The following is a 22,381-nucleotide window of genomic DNA, read 5'->3' as shown; positions in this document are numbered from 1 at the left end:
TTTTTTTTGTGCAACCGTTTAAAATTAAATTTAAAATTTAAAAATTTTGTTATAAACCATATGTGTTTAATATTTGGTAATTAATATTTTAATGGGTTATGTTTTATGTTTGACAAATTTTAGATGGTGGCTGAAAATATATGAGGTCCAATCTCAAAAAATTGAGCCAAGAATGTAACAAGTTCAAGAAACTGAATCAAAATTGGTCAAGTGCAAATATATTAGTGTGAAATTAGTAGTTTTTTTTTTGCAAAAGAAAATTAGTAGAAATTGATATTAATGCTTTCATTCTAAATATTTTTTTCTTGGTAAAATCTTTTTTATCTTAAAAAAATACATTATCTGCTATATGCTTTTGCCACATAATGTTTTAGAGCCCATTTCCCCAAAAACTATATGGACCATCTAATTTTCCTTAGGATTACAGAGCTTGATGCTTGTTTTGTAAAAATTCATGTCCTTTATACCTTTTTTATATATAGCTAAATATTCCAAATTTAACTGTAGTATTTAAAGTTCTTGTAGCATATACTTTATTTAATTATTCTATTATGATATATTATATAATTTTTAATGATGTCAGAAGTGATGTTATAGGTCTTTTGATTCCAAATCAACTTGCAAAAAATATGTGAAATATAAATCACCACCATGACGAAATTTTTATAGAATATAAGTATTATTTTAACATCTAGAGAAGAGTATTAGTAAATTGTAAACCTACGAAACTCTTAAAAATAAAGAGAAATCACTCTCACATTTGGATTATTGTAAGTTTTTTTTAAAATATCGCAAATAATTTTACAGCTGACAATTCAACATATTTATAAAGTTATGTGCCGCATTATCATAAATCGTTTTACGATGTGACGGTATTCTGTACTATATGTTTTGAAAATCTCTTTTAAACACATTCTGTAATAATCTACATAGTTGTGTCGTCTATAGAATTTGAAACACAAATTTATGGTGTGTAAAGATTAATGAATTCTTAGTCAAAATATTGGACTAATGGTAATTCCAAAAGAAATTGTAGGTTTTAGGTTTTAACTAAAGTAAATGAATGTATGATGAAAAAAATATTTCTTTGCTTGTTTTTATATATAACATTTTATATCAATATATATTGTTACATGATAATATTGTTAGAACAAGACTATTTATACGAAGGTTCTATGTGAAAATGATAGAGCCAAGACATCATACAATACAATAAATAAAAGGGGAATACGAGCATCAGGAAAGACGTCCACATCAGCTAGTAAAATTGTCCAATAGGGAGGTTGCTTTTTGCCACGTCACACACAGATTTGGGTATTGTTGGGCTTCTCTTTTTTTTTACTCATTTTGTTTGATTTCTCTGATCCATTAAGTCCAATCAAAAGGAAACCCTAAAAAACGAGACGCTGAACGATGAATCTCTCACTTTTGTGTTGTTCTTCGTCGTTTCCACTTCTCCAATTGACGTTTCATCTTCTTCTCTATTGCTCCACTGTAGCGTCAGCCACCAATACATCCCTCTCATTAAACTCCCTTCTTCACTCCTTCAATCGTAAGCCATCAAAGCGTTCTGGCTCCCTTCGTTTGTCACCCTCTCCCTAAACTAACTATATAAGCATATGGTGATATTCAAGATCGAAAATACTCCACATCGTAATCTCCAGAAGAAGTGTTGAATTTGTTAGTACTTTTAATGTTAACATGTTATTTTTCCTTTCACAGGCTGATGAACTCCAAATCGAGGAGACTATTATATAAAGGTGCGCATCTTCAGTTCTATTTGACATTTCTATTTCACATTCGGTTCTATTTGCTTCATAATTTTGTCCATTTTGATGACGTAGATGACGAGGATGAAGAAGTTCAACGAAAGAAGAGCAGAAAGTAGGAACTATGTGGTTAAAGGGTTTACTCTGCAATTTTTTTTTTCAAAGTGAACTCCCTCCTCATTTTCATCAAAACCACTAACTCTAGCTGTCATGTCTCTCTCAATTTTCCAAATTTTTAAATTATTTTTAAGTAGAACTAGACTAGACGGACGACTTACTGTAAAGTCGTCTGGACAGATGTTGGGTATAGTCTACGCTCATTTATGTTGAAAACAATTAAATTTTGTTATATCTTAATTTATATCTCTTAAAACATATCTATATTATTAAAAGAGAAGTACTCATCCCGTCGCTGACCATAAGACGATGTCGCTCTCGGAACATCGTTGACGGAACCAATCCCCAACGTCCATCCCTTTTTTTTAGGGACAACCTTAAAAACAAAAAATAAATATTATTAATAAAAATTTAAAGTTAAATTAAATGAATAATAAAAAAATAAAAAAATTTAGAAAATTTACCTCCTCGTAAATCTTATCCACTTCAAGTGTAGATAAGGTGACGGGTAATCTGTCGGTGGACTGCTGGATCAGCTGGGTCTGGCGGTCTTCAACCCGAGCAACCAAGTGGTTGTAGATTTGCTCGGACTTGCCATCTAAAAATACGCCCGCCTTGTTCTTGTGGGTCTTCTCGTAAAGTTCCACAAGAGACGGGAAATGTCCCGTCTCTTTGGCCTAAAAAATATTTAAGAAAGTTAGAATATAAAAATATATAAATATGTATTAAAAGTTTTATTTAATTAAATATTTAATTACCATTTCCAAACGGACACCGGCGTGGGGGTTTTTGGCCCGTAGTGTGAAGCATCGGCCCGTTCCCGTGTTCATCGACCGTGTTACGGGAGTTAGAGCAAGACTGGGCGACTCTAACAGGAAGATGCCAATATCGGATGAGGTCATCCCACACATACGTGGTGAGCTCAGCAGGTTTGCCACGCTCATACCCCTTCACGATACAGTCACCCTTCCAGTTGGAGACCGTGTCCAATAAGCGAACTTTTGCCTTCTCGACAAACTTCTTCCTCACCTTCTCTTTTGCATCAGGAAAGACGTCCACATCAGCTAGTAAAATTGTCCAATAGGGAGGTTGCTTTTTGCCACGTCACACACAGATTTGGGTATTGTTGGGCTTCTCTTTTTTTTTACTCATTTTGTTTGATTTCTCTGATCCATTAAGTCCAATCAAAAGGAAACCCTAAAAAACGAGACGCTGAACGATGAATCTCTCACTTTTGTGTTGTTCTTCGTCGTTTCCACTTCTCCAATTGACGTTTCATCTTCTTCTCTATTGCTCCACTGTAGCGTCAGCCACCAATACATCCCTCTCATTAAACTCCCTTCTTCACTCCTTCAATCGTAAGCCATCAAAGCGTTCTGGCTCCCTTCGTTTGTCACCCTCTCCCTAAACTAACTATATAAGCATATGGTGATATTCAAGATCGAAAATACTCCACATCGTAATCTCCAGAAGAAGTGTTGAATTTGTTAGTACTTTTAATGTTAACATGTTATTTTTCCTTTCACAGGCTGATGAACTCCAAATCGAGGAGACTATTATATAAAGGTGCGCATCTTCAGTTCTATTTGACATTTCTATTTCACATTCGGTTCTATTTGCTTCATAATTTTGTCCATTTTGATGACGTAGATGACGAGGATGAAGAAGTTCAACGAAAGAAGAGCAGAAAGTAGGAACTATGTGGTTAAAGGGTTTACTCTGCAATTTTTTTTTTTCAAAGTGAACTCCCTCCTCATTTTCATCAAAACCACTAACTCTAGCTGTCATGTCTCTCTAAATTTTCCAAAATTTTAAATTATTTTTAAGTAGAACTAGACTAGACGGACGACTTACTGTAAAGTCGTCTGGACAGATGTTGGGTATAGTCTACACTCATTTATGTTGAAAACAATTAAATTTTGTTATATCTTAATTTATATCTCTTAAAACATATCTATATTATTAAAAGAGAAGTACTCATCCCGTCGCTGACCATAAGACGATGTCGCTCTCGGAACATCGTTGACGGAACCAATCCCCAACGTCCATCCCTTTTTTTAGGGACAACCTTAAAAACAAAAAAATAAATATTATTAATAAAAATTTAAAGTTAAATTAAATGAATAATAAAAAAATAAAAAAATTTAGAAAATTTACCTCCTCGTAAATCTTATCCACTTCAAGTGTAGATAAGGTGACGGGTAATCTGTCGGTGGACTGCTGGATCAGCTGGGTCTGGCGGTCTTCAACCCGAGCAACCAAGTGGTTGTAGATTTGCTCGGACTTGCCATCTAAAAATACGCCCGCCTTGTTCTTGTGGGTCTTCTCGTAAAGTTCCACAAGAGACGGGAAATGTCCCGTCTCTTTGGCCTAAAAAATATTTAAGAAAGTTAGAATATAAAAATATATAAATATGTATTAAAAGTTTTATTTAATTAAATATTTAATTACCATTTCCAAACGGACACCGGCGTGGGGGTTTTTGGCCCGTAGTGTGAAGCATCGGCCCGTTCCCGTGTTCATCGACCGTGTTACGGGAGTTAGAGCAAGACTGGGCGACTCTAACAGGAAGATGCCAATATCGGATGAGGTCATCCCACACATACGTGGTGAGCTCAGCAGGTTTGCCACGCTCATACCCCTTCACGATACAGTCACCCTTCCAGTTGGAGACCGTGTCCAATAAGCGAACTTTTGCCTTCTCGACAAACTTCTTCCTCACCTTCTCAGTGATCCCCAAGTTCCTCACCGTCTCAGTGATCCCCAAGGCCCAATGATATTTTTGCTGTTGGAAAAAATAAATTAATAATTAGCTTTTTTAAAAGAAATATATATAAATCATGAAAAAATTAAAGTATATATATATATATTTAATTAATAGAAACTTAGAGCGTAAATTTTGAACCACGTCTTTTTGACGTAGTGAGGCGTCTTACTCCAGTTCGGATGTGGCATGGAGAAGTAACCTTTGATCGTGTCGGTTACGTCCGATGCAAAACATCCGTCAATCCCAAACCTGGAAAAAACAAATTTATTAATATAAATTAAGTTTTAATGTTATAAAAGAATTTTAAACGAATTAAAAAAAATTAATGTAACATACCACAAAGTTCCGTCCGGTCGGTCGGGGTCGATGACTGGTAAACTTTCTCTGCCTGGCAGACGGAGAATGTCCTCTACAGTGTACTGATTCTATCTTCCTTGTCTTCTCATCTGGTTCTATTTCTGTGAGTTTGTGGTTTAATACTGTTACTTATTGGGGTGTCTTTCTTGGTTTAACAATTCTCTATTCAGCAGCTTAGCTTAGGGTTTTGTTCGTTCAATGATATTGAAATTAGGAATAAGATGTTTAGTGGTTGGTTCCTTTTCTGTTTATTTGGAAGTAAGTCGAAGATTTGTGACTTGAAGAGAGTTATATAGGTTTTGCCCACCAAGTGTTCGATGAATTTTCTCTAACAAAAGAAAAAACTATTCTGTGTTTTTATGTGGCAATACTGGGAATGTAAAGACGGTTGTGTTTTGGGATTATGCCGATGCGAAATCGATCGATCTTCCACAATCTGATGCTCAAACTTCGACAGAAAAAATGTTGTGGTCCTGTCGTGACATTCCGCCTATATGGCACTGGTATTCAACCTGAGCACAAGGAAGCTTTCCAGAGGACATGTATTGATCTTATCGATGTCCCTTCAGGTCAATTCTTCAACTTTTTCTTATAGTTTTGTAGCTGGTAATAAGAGAATGACTATGGACATGTTATTCTGGACAAAGAATAATTCTCCTCCTGCGATTGTGGTGGTCATTTCCAGGAATAGAGATTTTGTTGTTTCCACTGACATTCTAACGGCACAAGGTTACAGAGTTATGTCAGCAGATGCAGCAATGAATCCTGTGGAGAGAATAGCTATTTGAAACTGAAGCCAGTGGAAACTTAGTTTTTTTTTTTTTTGGAACAGTTCTGAGATTTGAACTATTAGTTTTAAGTTTTTTTTCATAAAGCTCTAAGTTATAAAGTCATTACCTTGAAAATATGTTTGGAAGAAATCTATGTTTCAAAAAAAAAAATTCATTATTAATGTGCTCTTTTGATCTGATGGAATATTTTTTTGCAAATCAGATGAGAGCATTCCAAAATTGTAATTGCTTTGAAAATAATGTACAAAGAATGTACAAAGACTAGGAAGTTGTGTGCACCCTTCAAAAGATTTCAAGACTACTAAGTTGCTTATCTGATTTATCTGACTTAAACAGATACTCATCCACACTAATTAGTGATCTTTTTAGCCGATTTTGGATAGAATCTTCAATTACATGTGGGCTTTGCTTTAGATTGCTGAACCTTCCAACGATCAAAAGTCCATTAGCTTATAACAATTAATCTGATGTGCTGCCTGCTTATTAGTGAAAATCATTTGATCATATTTCTGAATTTGTATTTCATCTGTTTCGAATAAATATGTATTTCCATGTTTTCACACATTAAACATTTGAAAATTATTAATGCATTGTTTATGATTTATTAACAAATTTCAATCACTCTGTATCAATAATAATGTTAATAAACTCGGTTTTGTAAATTACACTTTATCAACTATTCAGAATCTATACTATTTCGAAGTAAATTTTTAGAATCGAGCTCTCACGTTAAAAGTTAGAGTGGTTAATATCGTTTATACGCTTAATGAATAAAATGTATAAATAAATTAAAAAGTAAAAACGAAATTTTAATTTATTTGATTAGATAATTGATTAAAATTAATAATAGTAAGAATTATCCAAAATCTGAAAATATAATTTAAACATAGATAATTTTTGTATATATTGTATTGTTATCTGAAAAAGTCTTTTAGTAAAAAGTTAAAAAAATAAATTATATAACTAAATATTAATCAAATAAAATTTTTAATTATATAATTAAAAATAGAATATTGATTATCCAAAATCTAAAAAGATAATTAAATTTTTTTTATATATATTGTATTGTTATCTGAAAAAGTAATTTAGTAAAAAGTTAAAAACATACATTATATACTTAAATATTAATCAAATAAATTTTATAGAGTGGTTAATATCGTTTATACCCTTAATGAATAAAATCTATAAATAAGTTAAAAAATAAAAACGAAATTTTAATTTATTTGATTAGATAATTGATTAAAATTAATAATAGTAATAATTATCCAAAATCTGAAAATATAATTTAAACAGAGATAATTTCTGTATATATTTTATTATTATCTGAAAAAGTCTTTTAGTAAAAAGTTAAAAACATAAATTATATAACTAAATATTAATCAAATAAAATTCTTAATTATATAAATAAAAATAAAATATTGAATTATCTATAATTTAAAAAGATAATTTTTATATATATTGTATTGTTATCTGAAAAAGTATTTTAGTAAAAAATTAAAAACATGAATTATATAATTAAATATTAATCAAATCATTTTTTAAAAATTATATAATTAAAAATATAATATTGAGTTATTTTAAAATTTATTTTAGTATAATGAAAATAGTGTAGAAGGAACTTTTCAAAAATTTATAAAAATGGTTAAGTCCGCATCGCGGGCAAAACACCTAGTATATATATAAACATATTTAACCAAAAAGACAAGTAAACCTGTTTGATGTTGTTAGTGAAAGTTTAGGTTTGAATAATCATTTTGTTGGTTCTTTGCTGCAAATAGATAGACATTGCTTTGCATATGATCATTACAAAAATGACCCGAAGTGTATCATGATTCATGAGAGAGTGACCGAAAGAAGAATGTGTGACAGATATTACAAAAGAGAGCACAGAGCATTGACAATAATGTTTACCTAAAACATGCTCAAGGGTGTATAGAGAAGAAGAGCCTTGTTACTTTAGCTTTCTTCCATAAATGTACTACAATGAAATTATGTGTTTCACACTTTCTCTCTTTCCCCCAAAAATAAAATGTTTTTAAAAGAATTAAACAAATACACATGAATCTTCTTGCAAACAACACCCATTTATGTGGTCATCTTTTTATTCCTATTCTTCTTGCTCTGCTGTGTAAAATAATAATGCCATAGTTGCAGGTAAGAGTGAGTTAAAAGAGCAACAACATTGGATTGATTCCGGGCATAGCTCAGAGCTGCGTTCCCCCTAGAGAAGAAGCTGGCAGTACAGTCTGATATCACAAACAATGCAGAAGTCTTTGTGAAAGCCAAGAGAAGAGTTTTGTACATACCAACCAAGCTGAGCCATCAACAAGACTTTTGTGCATAGTAATTGTAAAACTGAACCGTATGCACTTCTCAGAGACAAAACCGGCCAGCTCCAAGAATAAATATGTTCATTCAAAGTCAGCAGCACCTTTGCACCCTCGTCAACTGCGTAATATCTTTTCAAGGAACTCAACCTCTCGTGACGCATGGTCTTTGTCCAAATGCTTGAACAAGGCCCAGCGCGTGTAAGCATCCGGCTGAATCTCTTTATCTAGCATCTCTTTATACAACTCGACAACCTCTTCCCATTTACCAAGGTCAGAGTTCTTGTTTATAAGCATGGTGTAGCTGTATTTGTTCGGCCGAATCCCGTCTTCTTCCATCTTGCGGAAGTATCTGTAAGCTTCATCTATCTCACCAGCTTTGCAGATGCCATGAAGAAGAGCGTTGCACGTCATGACATTTGGACGAATGTCTCTCTTCTCCATCTCGCCTGAATATTGAAACGCTTGTTGTAGCCTCCCCACTTTGGCATGACCATGAATCAACACAAAGTAGGTGACAACAGAGGGAGACAATTTTTTTCTCAGCATTTCTTGATACAAGACCTTGGCCATCTTAAACCGTCCCTTCTCCAGATAAGCACGAATAACCGTGGTGTAAGTAACATGATCAGGGACCAGACCATCTCTATAAATCTTCCGCTGAAACTCAATCGCTCCCTCCAGATCCCCAACCTTGCAGAGACCATCTATACAAACGTTATAACTGATCAGATCTCGAGCGTTATGATCCTTAGCCACCATCTCTTCCTGCAGACGAAACGCTTTGTCTTTATCTCCAAGCTGTAGCTCACCCACGAGCCTTGTAGTGCATGCATATCTATCAGGCTTGATCCCTTTCTCCAACATCTCATCGTAAGTTGCAGTAGCCATAGATAGATTCCCTTTCTTGACGAATCCTTTTACAAGAGTGGTGTACGTCTTCACATCAGGATCAATCCTTTGCCTGGACATCTCTGCTTTTAACCTCTGAGCAGTTTCCAAATCCCCTGACTCGCAAAGACCATCCATTAGAGTATTGTAAGTGACAACGCTGGGACGGATGTTCCTAACAATCAGCTCACCAAACAAGAGAAAAGCCTCTCTAATCTTCCTCAACTTAACGTATCCATGCATCAGAGTGTTATAAGACACAACATCAGGAGCTGCCATACCAAGCAGCACCCTTCTAGCATCGTCTGTTCTTCTAAACTCCCAGAGCGCGCGTATATAAATATTATAAGTAGATGCGGTTGGAGAAACACCCGCATCGAGCATAAGCTCAACAACCTCCCAAGCTTCATCAAACAAGCCTTGTTTGCAGTACCCTTCAATCAAAGGGTTAAACGAGTAAGTTGTCACAGGGAATCCAGATCTTCGCATATCTCCATGAAACCGCCTAGCTTCCTCCATCTTACCATTCTTGGAGAATCCGTTAATCAGTATATTATAAGTCACCTCAGTAGCATCAACCTCTCTTCTCTCCATCTCAGACAAAATCCTGGCCACTTTCCGCAAATCCCCCGCCTTGAAACAAGAATCCAACATAGTGTTAAACGTGATAACGTTAGGCACAACTTCCCTCTCCATCTCAGACACAATCTCCGGAACTTTAACCAAATCACCAGCCTTGAAACAAGTGTCCAACATAGTGTTAACAGTGACAACCGTCGGCGTAATACCGTGCCCCACCATCTTCCTATAAACCTCTTGAGCCTCGTTAACCATCTTTTTATCCCTAAGAAGCCTCAAAACTAAGTTACAGATTCTAACGCTAGGCGAGAAGCCTTTACTAATCATCTTCTCGAAGCTCAACAAACAATGCTTCACCATAGACTTCTTGGTGTAAACCCACAACAACAGATCAAGAATCTTGCAAGCAATCCCTTTATCAACAACACTCAAATCTATCAAAAGATCGTAAATTTCGTGCATACCGAGATCGATGCTCCTCTCAGCGACCCAACGGGCTTTGCTCATGAGATCATTCTCAACCAAGATCTCGAGCAAAGCAGCGAAGGCGAGGGATGACTGTTTGAGATCGCGCTGGCTCTGTAGCCACTTGAAGAAGTGGAAAGCGATCTCGGGCTTCTCGCGAATCATGTTGAGGACTCTAATGAGAAGATCGGGGTCAGTAACGAGGGGATGGAACTGGTGGGGAGACCACTTGCGATTGGGATTGAAGCTGTGGGAAGTCAAAATGAGATGAGCGTAATGGGACTCAGGATTGGGAGGAGAGGATGGTAGAAAGAGGAAGCGTAGCTTAGAGAGGGAGCTGGTGTTGGAAGTGGAAGTGGAGGAGAAGGATCTGGAAGCTCTGCGGCAGAGGCGGAGACATAGGATCATTGAGGAGACGGAGAGGAACGCATAGGAGCGAAATGGAATGGATCAATTGAAGGAGAAGGAGAAGGAGGAGGAGCGGCCATTAAAGTTCCACGAAGCCTTGTGACGACATCTCTCTCTCCCCTCCCCTGTGGGCGTCGGCGACAGTCAATCTCTTCTCCCGGAGGCTACAAAAAAATAAAACAAGGGTTTATCTCATTGTTTCTCTTAACCGGATCGGTTTAATCGTTGCCTTCCAGTTTCTGATCCGGTTTGGATTTTGTCTCAAATCGTTAAAGTTTAAACCACTGTTAAATCCGGTTCTCTGCTTACCTTTCTGATCATAATCGAAATGAAATTTACAATAGATGGTTTATAGAAGAGTAAGAGAATATAGAAAACCATAACCGGTTGAGCCATAACCCAAAAATGTTTGGGGAAAACATTATCATGTGAAATTACCTACTAGTCCTTCTCACTAAAGTCTATAGACGTGATCACACACACATGATCTTGTCTATAGAATGTTCCAAATCTATTCCCAGTATCTAGTTTCCAAAATGAAGTTTTCATTGTTCCAAGTTTGGTAAGATACGAAAGCAAAATCTAAGCTACATCCTAAACTTATAGGAAGTGTAACGCAACGCATTGAACAATGCATATTACATGAATGTTAAAAACACACATGCTACTTTCCGACAGGAACATAAAAGTACACGACTTTACTGTAATAAAAACACACAAAAATGTAACTTAGAAGAAACCTTGCAAAATCCCAAACATTCTAACTGCCAAGAGTAACATTCTGCATTCCAGCAACTACTTCATCCTCACATCTCTTGTCTAACTCACCTTCCATATGTTTCATCGAGCTTCTTAGCTTCCCGCAAGCTCCTGTAAATGCCTCTGAAGCACTCTTCAAACCCTCAACCTCAGCCTCGACTTCGTCTAGATTTCCCTGTATTATCTTCAGCGCTTGCTTCATCTTGACAATCTCCTGTGGAGGATAAACGCAAGCTCCGATCTCATCGATCTGATCACCAGTTCCTTTACACAGCTTCAGTAGCTTCTCAAGCGAGTCCACAAACCCGCTGTTATCTTTCGGATTCTCCAGCTTGATCATCCCGGTGATAACTCGGATGAGTTCTTTTATCACAATGATGGTCTCAGACACAATCTCAGCTACCATTTGAGCAACTTCCATTTCTTCAGGAGACAGATCATTCCCTAAATCATCATCATCTTCGTCATCATCTGAGTTGTTGTTATCACCAGATGCCTCATCCTCAGGTGAAGCTGGTTTCACTTCTTTCATCTCCCTGAGAACATCCTTCATAGAAACAGCAACCTGAGTAATAGCCCTGCCGATGGCAGTGATGTTTGTTGCAGGAACCTTCTTGAAACTCGAGCATGCTTCCCACACTGCTCCTGAGAGCTGCGGTATAGACGGCTTCTTGTCCTTCTCATACGATCCCTCTAGTTGTAAAAAAAAACAATCACGATTAAGTAATCTTGATCACACACTAGTAAAAGTAAGAGCCTTTGGCTTTGAACATTTCATCTAAGCTTCTTCTTGGTTTGAATATGAAGAAGGAGAAGAGAGGAAACATGTAATATACCGTATAAGGAGACGGAACCCTGCAACAGTCTGAAGCTGGAATCGACGATCTTCTTGACGGAGAGATGAATGAGTGAAGAAAGAGTAGGGCCAGCACCAACAGTGCTTCCATGGCAACAAAGTAAGAAGCCTTGAAGAGCGTTGAAGTAAGACTCCATAGTCTCCTTAAGTGACTCAGCTTTTGGAGCTTCTCCACTCCATAGCATTCCCACTATTTAAATTTAAATACAAACTTTACCAAAAGAGAGGGAAGCAATCAAACAAAGAAATGAAAAAGAGAAGTCTTTTTTAAAGGAACCTATGGTGGCTTGTCTAGAGAGGTGATCAGACATCTGAAGAACATCGTTCCAGTTCACTTTCTCCTCTGTCGGAGACGCTGTTCGTTCGAACAACTGCAAGAAGAGTTTAGTATAGTTCGTGTCTAATTACGATTCTAATTTCATTAACAGGAAACTTAATAAGAACACTGACCTGGAGAGTATCGTAGATGGTGTTGAGATGAGCAATTAGAAATTGATTCAGATCTTCTTTCTTTGTTTTCCCCATTTTTTCTTCTTCTTCCTTCAGCTCTCTTGCGCCTCTCTCTCTCTCTCTCTCTAGTTGCTAAGCAGAGGAGGGTTTTTGCACGAAGCTTTTCTGACGGTTACTAACGGCGTCGTTTCAGAAAGCCTTTTTAAAAGTGGTTCTTTTGGGGTTTTCGGCCTTTTGGGCCTGTTTTGAATTTAGCTTGACGACGAGGATACATCTAAAGGCTGTTCTTGATGTTAATTATTTTCGACACTGTGATTTTCTTCTTCTTTTTTTTTTGGCTTCTTCTTCTTTTGAACTAGGATTACACGCATGTTATGTTGATGGAATCCTGACTATGTAGGGTTAAAAACTATGTTTAATAAAAAGACCCACTCACGTGACAACTGAATTACATGATTCTGACTATGTACATTATTTTATCAAAGTTGTGTGCATCATCATGTATCTAGAGCTTTCGAGACAACTTTCATGTACTCAGTCAAAAAACTATATATAAGCTTGTTTTATAAAAATGCAATTGGTATCTAGTAAAGTTACTCAATTATTAATCCTAATAAATAAGTATATAAACGAAATACTCGTAGCTGACAAAAAAAAAACGAAAAACTCGTTTTGTAAGTCTTGAGTTTCCACAATATGAAAGTTAAATCATCACCCAAATGATGTAGGACTGATGATGTCATGTTCATAAGGTGTGAGTGAAAGACTGGGGATCGTAACGAGTGTTGAATACGACTTTTCTCCTCTATCGATGGGGCACTACAATATCTTTTCGTATGGTCTTAAACCATATATTCCTTACAATTAAATTATATTATTTATAGTATATCTTTTAATGCATGATATACCATACAATCAAATCATTAGTCATTGGTCTCCACAAGTTACTGGAGTATTGATAAATCGTATCCACAAGTTGCCTTGCACCACTAAATATAGGAGAAGATATTACCGAATAGGTAAAAGGGACGTTTACCAAAATTTCAACCTAATCTGCCCTAAAACCATTTTGCCAAATAAGTTTTTTTTTAGCACAATCGACTCTGTAAATTTCAAATATTCTGTCAAATCAGTTTTGTTTTTCTAAAGTTGTTGGTCTATAATTAAATACCTGAAGTGTAAAAGACATCACAAAATATGAAAGGTGTATGTATATCCTTTGGCACTGCACTGTGAAAAAGATATGGTTAATGTTTCAAAGGTGTATGTATATCCTTTGGCACTGCACTATGTTAGTTCATCATCTATTATGTCATATGCATCCACCGTCAATTTGTGCAAATAAGCTCATGAGTTCTGTGCCGATCTTCACCACAAGCCTAGCCTATCTACTTGTGACCCTCATGTCTTTCATATTTAACCAAACGGATTCCAAATACGTTCTCTTGTTTAATCTAAGAAGAAAAATATGGTTTGGCCATAAAGACAAATCAAGATTTAAAGCATAAAGTTACATCTTGCTGAAAAAAGGATAAAGTTAAATAGATCTATATATTTAAATGCAAGAAGATCTTTGGACGAATTACAATGACTAAAGCAATCGCGATGGAATAGGAAAAAATGTAAAATGCATGCATCTCCTGCATTGGCTGATTGATATATGTATATAAATTTTTTATTTCGGTAGGTGGCTCCATTTTGTTTACTATATATAAGTAATGTTTCAATTATTCAGTAATAGTAGTGTATGTAGCAAATGCATCTTGCGTGGTACTCCGAATTAAATAATATCAATCCTAAGAGAAAATTATAGCATCAATCATATTACGTACTTCATATGTTTTCCGTTTTCATCTTATGTTTGCAAGATAATTGCAAATCCAGACAACCAACCAAAAGACTGTTGTCCGGAAGTAAAACACAAGCCTGTCTCCAGTTTTCATAGGTATAAGCTCAGAGCTGGTTAACTGACAGAAACAAGACCAAAAAAAACATCCTTAAAAGTGTCTATAATAGTTAAGTTGGATTTATTTGGTTTAATAGACGGATGCTTTGCAACTTTTTTCTTTGAAGTCGCCTTATACTACATAAGCTGACCCTCTGGTAACTTCGATGACCAAACTTTTCAATAAATCATTCAAGTTTATTGACACGAACAATTATCCGTTAAGAAAATATGAAAATGACCCGATGAGTGAAAGGAAAAACCTAGGAAATTACAGCCTCGTTGTCCGCCAGGAAATATTTTAGAGGGTCGCATCAATTAGAGAGACATCTCCAAGTTTAAATTATTATCGTTACACCTAATGACACTTAATTAATGCTCACTTCATCAAGAAATAATATGTTTGTTTGCTAATCCTCGAAACATAATTTTCACCCGCCTATATATATAGACACTGCTCCCATACGATCCACTACGAGCTAGCTCTCTCTCTCTCTCTCCCTCTCTCCCTCTCTCTATATCTCTTCCCTTCTCGTGTGTCTGTAAACATGGGAGCTCTAAATTTTCTCTCTGGCTATTTCTCTGATCATTTCTACGTCTCAATAAGAAAACGGAAGAAGCGTAAAGTCATGCAGGTAACTAATAATCTCTAAACGACTCCGTTTATCTCTTACTTCCTCGTTAATTAATTCAATGTTTATTCATTTTCTCAATACGATAAGAGCAGACGGTGAATATAAAGGTAAAGATAGACTGTGACGGATGCGAACGCAAAATCAAGAACGCAGTTTCTTCCATGAAAGGTTTGTTCCTGAAACTAAAAGCTTCTCTAGTAGTCAAACACGACCCAATTTTTTCATATAAGAGATTTTATACGTCAATTCAATTGTATTGGCTAGCAACTTAGGACACTAATTAATTGTGTACTACAAGTAAATTATCATTGACACGAAATTTCGCTTAAGCGTAATAATAGCCATGATTTATATTATATGAAGTCTCATATTTGAAAACTTACAAAGACAACCATATTGATCACTACTTTTTATTTTGAAGGAGCAAAATCTGTGGAAGTGAATAGAAAGATGCATAAAGTGACGGTGAGTGGTTACGTGGATCCTAAGAAAGTGTTGAAGAAAGTGCAGAGCACTGGGAAGAAGAAAGCTGAGCTATGGCCGTACGTTCCATATACTATGGTGGCTTATCCGTACGCAGCTGGAGCTTACGACAAAAGGGCCCCACCGGGTTTTGTGAGGAAGTCGGAGCAGGCTCAGGCGCAGCCAGGAGGTACAGACGATAAGCTCATGTCCCTTTTCAGCGACGAGAACCCTAACGCCTGCACCATCATGTGAATAATTTTAGCTCGTGACGTTATAAGGTAACGTCTTATAAAGTTGATGTTGGAACCTTTCTTGTTAGTGTATTGAATCAGAAGCAAAGAAACTTATAGTACCAATAGCATGTAATAGATATGTATCAGTTTCATACTATGCGTTTACTTGCAAGTAGTGGTTTATTTACTTGTATTTTAATGAATAATTTAGCTTGTTTACATTGTGCATGCAAGCAACTAACACTTGTAAGCGTTCGATTGAGATTAACTTTATATATATACGCCTTGAAAAATATCATATTATAATAATTCTAGGTGTTAATGGGGATAAACCAAGCTGAAACAAAAATTAGTTGATATATATTTGGATTACTAGCATCCCAAAACTAATATACGTTTACATGAATCAGATTTGAACACCACCATATTTTACGCAAGAACTGCGAAATGTTTTATTTTGGTGTGAGGGACATTCACGGTAACATCCTTATAATTCCCAAAAAAGCTTCCGAGATTAAAGGATAACGTACTATGGCGGTGAACAAATAATATAGTTCTTTACAAAAATACTATATACAGAAAGTAATCGTATCAAATTCATATCCTATCTATGAATTTGATCCTATTACTTATAAAGTTATAAGTAAAGGGGTTTTGGAGGCGGTGGTTGGTTAATAAAAAGTTGAAAGATTCTATGACGCTGGAGAAATCCTTGGCAAGTAAAAAGCCAAACAACAAACATTTTTATCCCATCTATATATTTTTTTTGGTGTAATTTTTTATCCATATATGGCCTTCCATTGCACAACGGAGACACGTGTAAGATCCTACGTTTGATATTATTTCTCGTGGGTCTTGTTGTATCTCTACGTAATTAATGGGATTGTTCCTCGGTGGAATTAGATATGTCGCTAATGTTGTCTTCCGATAAGAAGATAAAAATATGTGTTACTCAGTCAAATGTTTGATTATACAATTCGAAAGTAGATAATTCAATATGCAAGTGCTTATCTTCCTTTGTGGTCATTTTCTTGGAAGAATTTATTAAAATTTGGAGCATAGCAAATTCTGCCGACCACCAGTAAGGGGACAAGTCTTGTTGTGTATAAAACGATTTCATTAATTGTTTCTCTTTATAATATTACGTGGTTGGTTAAGAAAAATACTAAATTATGCGATTAGTTAGTTAAAACATTTTTCTTAAATGTATATACACCTTACTACAAAAGTATTAAAGTAGCTATTAAACAATGTTGTGTGATTGATATAAGTAAACCTTGTGATTGATATCAATATAATTATATTTATTTGCCGAATTGACAAAAATTAAACACCTGTAAGTACCTGAGTAAGTTATATAAAGTTCGATGTAGCATCTACACGTATGTTATTAACGAATAAATTACAGCTAAGCAAAGAGCAGAATACATTTATATATCTTTTTGTTGTTGTCAACTAAAGTCTAGAAGATTAGAACTAAAGATATATCCTCTAACTGGAATATGATAACACAATCAGATGGCATTTAAGTACAAATTGTCGGGTGGTGACTTGAATATTATGGCATGTGATTATGATATATATGTAGAAAGACAAATGGACAGAAACGCACACAGCAAACGCGTGGCCTAGAAGATAGCTAGAGATCGAAGACTTGGAAACTGGGAGTCAATGTTTCGATAATACTGATAGTATATTTCGACCAGGTAAGGCCCAGGGTTAAGGAGCTTCTGTTTTAATACTGCAACGTGTACGGTGTTTGGGACATGAACGGCTAAATTATTCGACTTGAACACTAATCAAGGCGGGGAATATATATATGAATTTCCACCGGAAACAGATTTATATTATATTGAAATGTTGGCTATGGATCTAACAAAATCATGTGAATACAAACCATATTGATATGACTTTTTGGAATTGAAATTTTTGTCGTGAAAGGAACATATATTGGACAACTGGATGTGGCAAATTTTAAATCTAGAGTGAATCTATCACATATAGTTTTGATACATGAGTGCTTTTATAGTATATGTTTCGTTTTTGTTATGCATAGCTTTTTGTAGAATATGATTTCAGGTGTACTTTTGGGAAGAAGACAAGATGATAGTGATCTATATTCTGTTCATGTGTATTATTTTTGTTATGCATAATCATAACAAAAATAAGGTAATCATCTTATCCATAGTTTGCACATTAGATTAAGTCGAAAAATCCTTCGAGAAGTGATTGCATCCATTACATCTAATCTATTAAAAGTGAAGTACAATTAATACTTAACCCTTACTTTTTCTTAATATTTACTATCGAATGTCATTGGGTTTAAACTTTAAACACTATCATTTTATAACTTGGATTGCTAATCATGCCTAATAAATTTATGTGTACTTAAACTTAAATAACAAAACTAAGTGAACCTAAAATCACGTGATTTGTTAACGATAATGCTTCAGTTTAACTGGGTCTGCATAAATAAAAACAAAGGCTCCTTGGTTAAATGTTGGTCTGACACTACTATATTAATTATAAAATCATTTTAACTATTTTAAAATCGAAACACAGTACATTTGTATTATAAGGAGGTTTGTTAGATATTTCATTACGGTTTCTTTAGTCATTTACAATTAGATTAACAAATGTGGGTCATATAAAATATTATCTAAATTAGTTCCATCAAAACATTACTGAACGAATTTAAATCCTTTTATTCTAGCATATTCATTTAAAGTATGTCATTAAAATACTGAACAAGCAATTAGAAAAATATCTTAGGTATGAATTTATGATACTGAAGAGTATTAATTTAGATTTTTTTTTTTTATGTATTGAAGAGTATCAGTAAGGTTTTTGCACTTGATGAAATATCTCAATACATAGTTATATTTATTTTTTTTACATATGACTATATTAAAATAATTTTATATACTACTATGTTATAATATATACATTCTGGAAAATTTTCAAAATAGTCAATGCTCCATTATGAACATTATCCTTACTCTATAAATCAATACTATAATTATTATAGAGTACTGTATACACTATAAATAAATGTATTATATATATATAACCATCAGTATACATAAATAATCCAAAAGTTTATTTATATCTTTTTAAGAAATTAAAATAAATAGGAGTGAATCTAATATTTTGAAGATAAAATATGTCGAAATTTTAAGAATATATTTCCAATCTTCATTAATATTAAATTTTGAATAGATTTTAAGAGAAATTATTAAAAATTGACAAATATGTCGAAATTTTAAGAATATATTTCCAGTCCTTACTATTTACTAAATATTTCAAATACCAAAATATATTTTACATAAAAATATATTAATTTATATACTATCAAAAATATCTAATAAAAATTCATAGTTATAGACATTGGAATACTCTATAAATATTAAGTTGGTATTTGCAACAATTTTAATATGATAATAGTCTTAATATCGGGAATTTATAAAATATATTCTGAAAATAAATTTAAATCAGCTATTTATGAAATACAAGATATATTGTTTAAATGGAATTTGATAGGTCGAGAACCGAGAACCAAAACACAAATAAAAAAATAAAAACTAAAACCAAATCATTGTTCACAAATATCTGAACTGTTCCTATATCAAAACTATATTTTGGTTTTTAAACTTAAACCAAACAAAAGCTATTTATAATTCGGTTCCATTTTGGATTTTATAGAAATAGAAACCCGATCTATACCATAAATTATCCGAACCGATCCAATCCAAATGAAACCATTAAATTGTTGTGTATTAAAAATTTTATTTAATTATCGAAAATAAAAACATCCGCGCGGGCGCGCGGTCAGAATTGTTTTTTAAGATGGGATAAAAGGATAAAAGGTGAATTGGGTCAAACGGACCAATATTGAACATACATTTATTGTCATGTCCCAATATGAAATGGGCTTATATTCTCATTTCCAGGCCTTTAGAACGACATATATAAATATCGCGAGGTCGTAGCATTGCATGTAGGGTACTTTTAAACCAAAAACAAATGTTATGTGCCCCCCTCCCTTTTTTTCTAAAACCAAAACAAAATAGTTATAAATTCAAACAGTGGAAAATAGAAAAAATAAAGAAGAAGAAGAAGTTGCACGCGCGAACTAAATAAATAGTGGAGTATAATCAAAAGGACGAGAAAAAGGTTGGGGAAAGAGAGGGAGAAGCTCGAGAAGAGTGTGGGAGAAGGCAAACCCCAAAAACACTGACTAGACACAGACCGTTGGGCCCGACTCTTCATGCATGCATGCACTCTTCTGACATCTTTTCTTATTCTCTACTATTAATAGTACATTTTTAAAATTTAAAACTTCATTGACATTAATTAAATACTTGGACGTACTAGAAATATAAGCCCTGAAATAATGAGAAGGTTCAATCCAAAATGCTTCTTATTATTATTTTTTAGTTCTAAAATGTTTTGTTCAAATACAATTTAAACTCCAATACTCAGACATTTAATGTGGGAAATGGTCAGGTCACTGTTTTTACTTTTAGCTGTCAGTCTCCCTCACTCACTCACTCAACATTGTTTCAGATTTTAGAGCAAAAAGTCTCTAAACCCAAAGCCTCCACTCAATTGCCTACCATCAAAACTTGAGCTTCTTCTTTCCAAAGCCTTAAAAGTTTGTAAAATCAAAAACCCTTTCTCTCCAGCCATCCTCTTTACTCACTTCTCCTCTTCTTTCTTCTTGAGCCATGACTAAAGATGAAGATTTTAAGCTCCTAAAGATTCAGGTACTTTTAATCAAAAGACTTTACACTTCTTTTTTTTTTCTCTTTTATTGGATTAAGCTTACGTTGTGTTTATAGATAATATATGTTTTAATGAAACCACAGACTTATTCCCTCAGAGTTAGCATCCATTGCGAAGGTTGTAACAAGAAAGTCAAGAAACTTCTTCAGAGGATCGAAGGTTTCTCTTATTTCAAACATGCAAAACATTACTGCTTAACTTCTCCTGAATTCTTGATGGGTACATTGTCTAGTTTTTTTTTGCAATAAACAGGAGTTTACCACGTAAAGGTAGAAGCAGAGCACCATAAGGTAACCGTTTCAGGCTCTGTTGACTCGGCCACACTCATCAACAAGCTCCTGAAAGCTGGCAAACATGCCGAGCTCTGGTCTCCAAACCCAACTACAAACCCTAACCAACCTCAGAAGCCCAAGACTAATGACGTCATCAAGAACAACCAAAAGGGTCAAAAGCAAGGCTCCGCGAAAAGTGGTCTTGAAACCTTCAAGCCCAAAAACAACCCCAAAGGCGCGGCATGTGTCAAGGAGGAGGAAGATGAAGACGGCGGCGAGGAAGAAGACGGAGAGGTTCAGTTACCTAAAGCGGTGAATCAACAGCAACAAAACGTCAAGAAAAACAGTGGAGGAGGAGGGCCAATGAACAATGGGAACAACGGAGTCAACGCATCAAAGAAAGTCAACCAAAAACAGAACAGTCAGAACCAGAACAACAGTCAAGCAATGGCGACGGCTATGAGGATGAGAAACGCCGCAAAAGTGAACTCTGGTGTAGAAAACAACGAGATAGGAGCTCTCATGGGTCTAGCTGGATTTAACGGCGCAGCAACAAACGCCGCCGTGAATCCTCAAAACGGGATTCAACAACTTCAAGCGCCTCCGTTAAACAACATCAACAGTGTCACTACTCACAACATGAACAATGGTAATGGAGGACCAAGCATGATGATGAACATGAATGGGTACAATCCAATGAACATGCAGAACAGGCCATTGATGCATCATCACCAGCCTCAACAAATGATGTACCAACGACCAGCTTTCGTTCCACCTCCAAGTAATGGGTATTACTACAATTACACCCCTAGTCCGTACACTTATTATCCTTATTACCCTTACCCATCTGACCAGCACCAGCAAATTAGTCATTCATCTGCAACAAACATGCCCAGTGATGAAGACACTAGCAATAACAGCAGCTGTAACATCATGTAAGTGTTGCTTGCGAAGGAAGTTATCTTTCTACTTCTGGGTTTGAGTATCTTTTATTTTGTTTTATGGCTAATGTGATATGTTACTAGTGTCAATTATTTCCCTTTTCTTTTATCAACTAGGCTTATTTCCTGTTGCGTTTGTCATGTAAGCCATTTTGGATTGGTATGAAGTGTGTTGGTATAACGTTTTTGATTGTTCGTGTTTTAAGTCACGTATGATAGATGCTTTGCGTGAGCCTCTTGGCTCTTGGTACCACCACCGTATTGAGTGACATTCATGAAATGCGTTTGGTGCGTTGCCACCGTTTGTAGAGGAGCTAGCGTTTAGGGCGGTTGATTTTGTCAGAACGTGGTTTGTGTGTATCCCTCGGAAAAGATATTCTCTCTATCTACTCAAAAGTGATTCCACCTGCTGGCTGATTCTCGGTAGGTATCTCGTTATACGGGTCACCTAATTTATTTATTGCGACATTCAATTCGTTTTTTCTTTAAACTGGACTAGTAAAGTTAATGTGTTAGCCAGTCATGCATCAATCAAGTCTTTAAAATTTGCAATTTATAAGATGTTTTTC

General features: G+C 35.0%; 4 protein-coding genes across 4 annotated transcripts; 2 read left to right on the top strand and 2 right to left on the bottom strand.

The window, feature by feature from the left end:
* Positions 1–7,645: 7,645 nt before the first annotated feature.
* LOC106429814 (pentatricopeptide repeat-containing protein At1g22960, mitochondrial-like) lies at positions 7,646–10,634 on the bottom strand. Its single transcript, XM_013870569.3, has 2 exons — positions 8,108–10,634; positions 7,646–8,034 (listed from the first exon to the last, which is right to left on the bottom strand). Exon 1 carries the CDS (start codon positions 10,469–10,471, stop codon positions 8,246–8,248), a length of 2,226 nt encoding a protein of 741 aa, XP_013726023.1. The 5' UTR covers positions 10,472–10,634; the 3' UTR covers positions 7,646–8,034; positions 8,108–8,245.
* Positions 10,635–11,074: 440 nt separating this feature from the next.
* LOC106429820 lies at positions 11,075–12,787 on the bottom strand. Its single transcript, XM_013870581.3, has 4 exons — positions 12,537–12,787; positions 12,364–12,457; positions 12,067–12,276; positions 11,075–11,923 (listed from the first exon to the last, which is right to left on the bottom strand). Exons 1-4 carry the CDS (start codon positions 12,609–12,611, stop codon positions 11,232–11,234), a joined length of 1,071 nt encoding a protein of 356 aa, XP_013726035.1. The 5' UTR covers positions 12,612–12,787; the 3' UTR covers positions 11,075–11,231.
* Positions 12,788–14,937: 2,150 nt separating this feature from the next.
* On the top strand, positions 14,938–16,033 carry LOC106429751 (heavy metal-associated isoprenylated plant protein 22). Its single transcript, XM_013870504.3, has 3 exons — positions 14,938–15,116; positions 15,209–15,284; positions 15,538–16,033. The coding sequence occupies exons 1-3, from the start codon at positions 15,030–15,032 to the stop codon at positions 15,831–15,833; spliced, it is 459 nt and encodes a 152-aa protein (XP_013725958.1). The 5' UTR covers positions 14,938–15,029; the 3' UTR covers positions 15,834–16,033.
* A 3,895-nt stretch (positions 16,034–19,928) lies between these two features.
* On the top strand, positions 19,929–21,997 carry LOC106429755 (heavy metal-associated isoprenylated plant protein 37). Its single transcript, XM_013870507.3, has 3 exons — positions 19,929–20,580; positions 20,683–20,758; positions 20,852–21,997. The coding sequence occupies exons 1-3, from the start codon at positions 20,542–20,544 to the stop codon at positions 21,808–21,810; spliced, it is 1,074 nt and encodes a 357-aa protein (XP_013725961.1). The 5' UTR covers positions 19,929–20,541; the 3' UTR covers positions 21,811–21,997.
* The last annotated feature ends 384 nt before the right edge of the window (positions 21,998–22,381 follow it).

The sequence above is a fragment of the Brassica napus genome, chromosome A9 (assembly GCF_020379485.1).
Source record: "Brassica napus cultivar Da-Ae chromosome A9, Da-Ae, whole genome shotgun sequence".
NCBI classification, from domain to species: domain Eukaryota; kingdom Viridiplantae; phylum Streptophyta; class Magnoliopsida; order Brassicales; family Brassicaceae; genus Brassica; species Brassica napus.
This window is presented reverse-complemented; position numbering and strand designations above follow the sequence as displayed.

Excerpts from the sequence above, each read along its gene's own strand:
- LOC106429814 (XM_013870569.3), bottom strand. The coding sequence starts at position 10,471 with ATGATCCTATGTCTCCGCCTCTGCCGCAGAGCTTCCAGATCCTTCTCC.
- LOC106429820 (XM_013870581.3), bottom strand. The coding sequence starts at position 12,611 with ATGGGGAAAACAAAGAAAGAAGATCTGAATCAATTTCTAATTGCTCAT. Across the intron at positions 12,458-12,536 it reads CCATCTACGATACTCTCCAG|TTGTTCGAACGAACAGCGTC; the intron begins GTCAGTGTTCTT and ends CTCTTCTTGCAG. Across the intron at positions 11,924-12,066 it reads GGGTTCCGTCTCCTTATACG|AGGGATCGTATGAGAAGGAC; the intron begins GTATATTACATG and ends TTTTACAACTAG.
- LOC106429755 (XM_013870507.3), top strand. The coding sequence starts at position 20,542 with ATGACTAAAGATGAAGATTTTAAGCTCCTAAAGATTCAG. Across the intron at positions 20,581-20,682 it reads TTAAGCTCCTAAAGATTCAG|ACTTATTCCCTCAGAGTTAG; the intron begins GTACTTTTAATC and ends ATGAAACCACAG. Across the intron at positions 20,759-20,851 it reads ACTTCTTCAGAGGATCGAAG|GAGTTTACCACGTAAAGGTA; the intron begins GTTTCTCTTATT and ends TGCAATAAACAG.
- LOC106429751 (XM_013870504.3), top strand. The coding sequence starts at position 15,030 with ATGGGAGCTCTAAATTTTCTCTCTGGCTATTTCTCTGATCATTTCTAC. Across the intron at positions 15,117-15,208 it reads AGAAGCGTAAAGTCATGCAG|ACGGTGAATATAAAGGTAAA; the intron begins GTAACTAATAAT and ends CGATAAGAGCAG. Across the intron at positions 15,285-15,537 it reads CGCAGTTTCTTCCATGAAAG|GAGCAAAATCTGTGGAAGTG; the intron begins GTTTGTTCCTGA and ends TTTATTTTGAAG.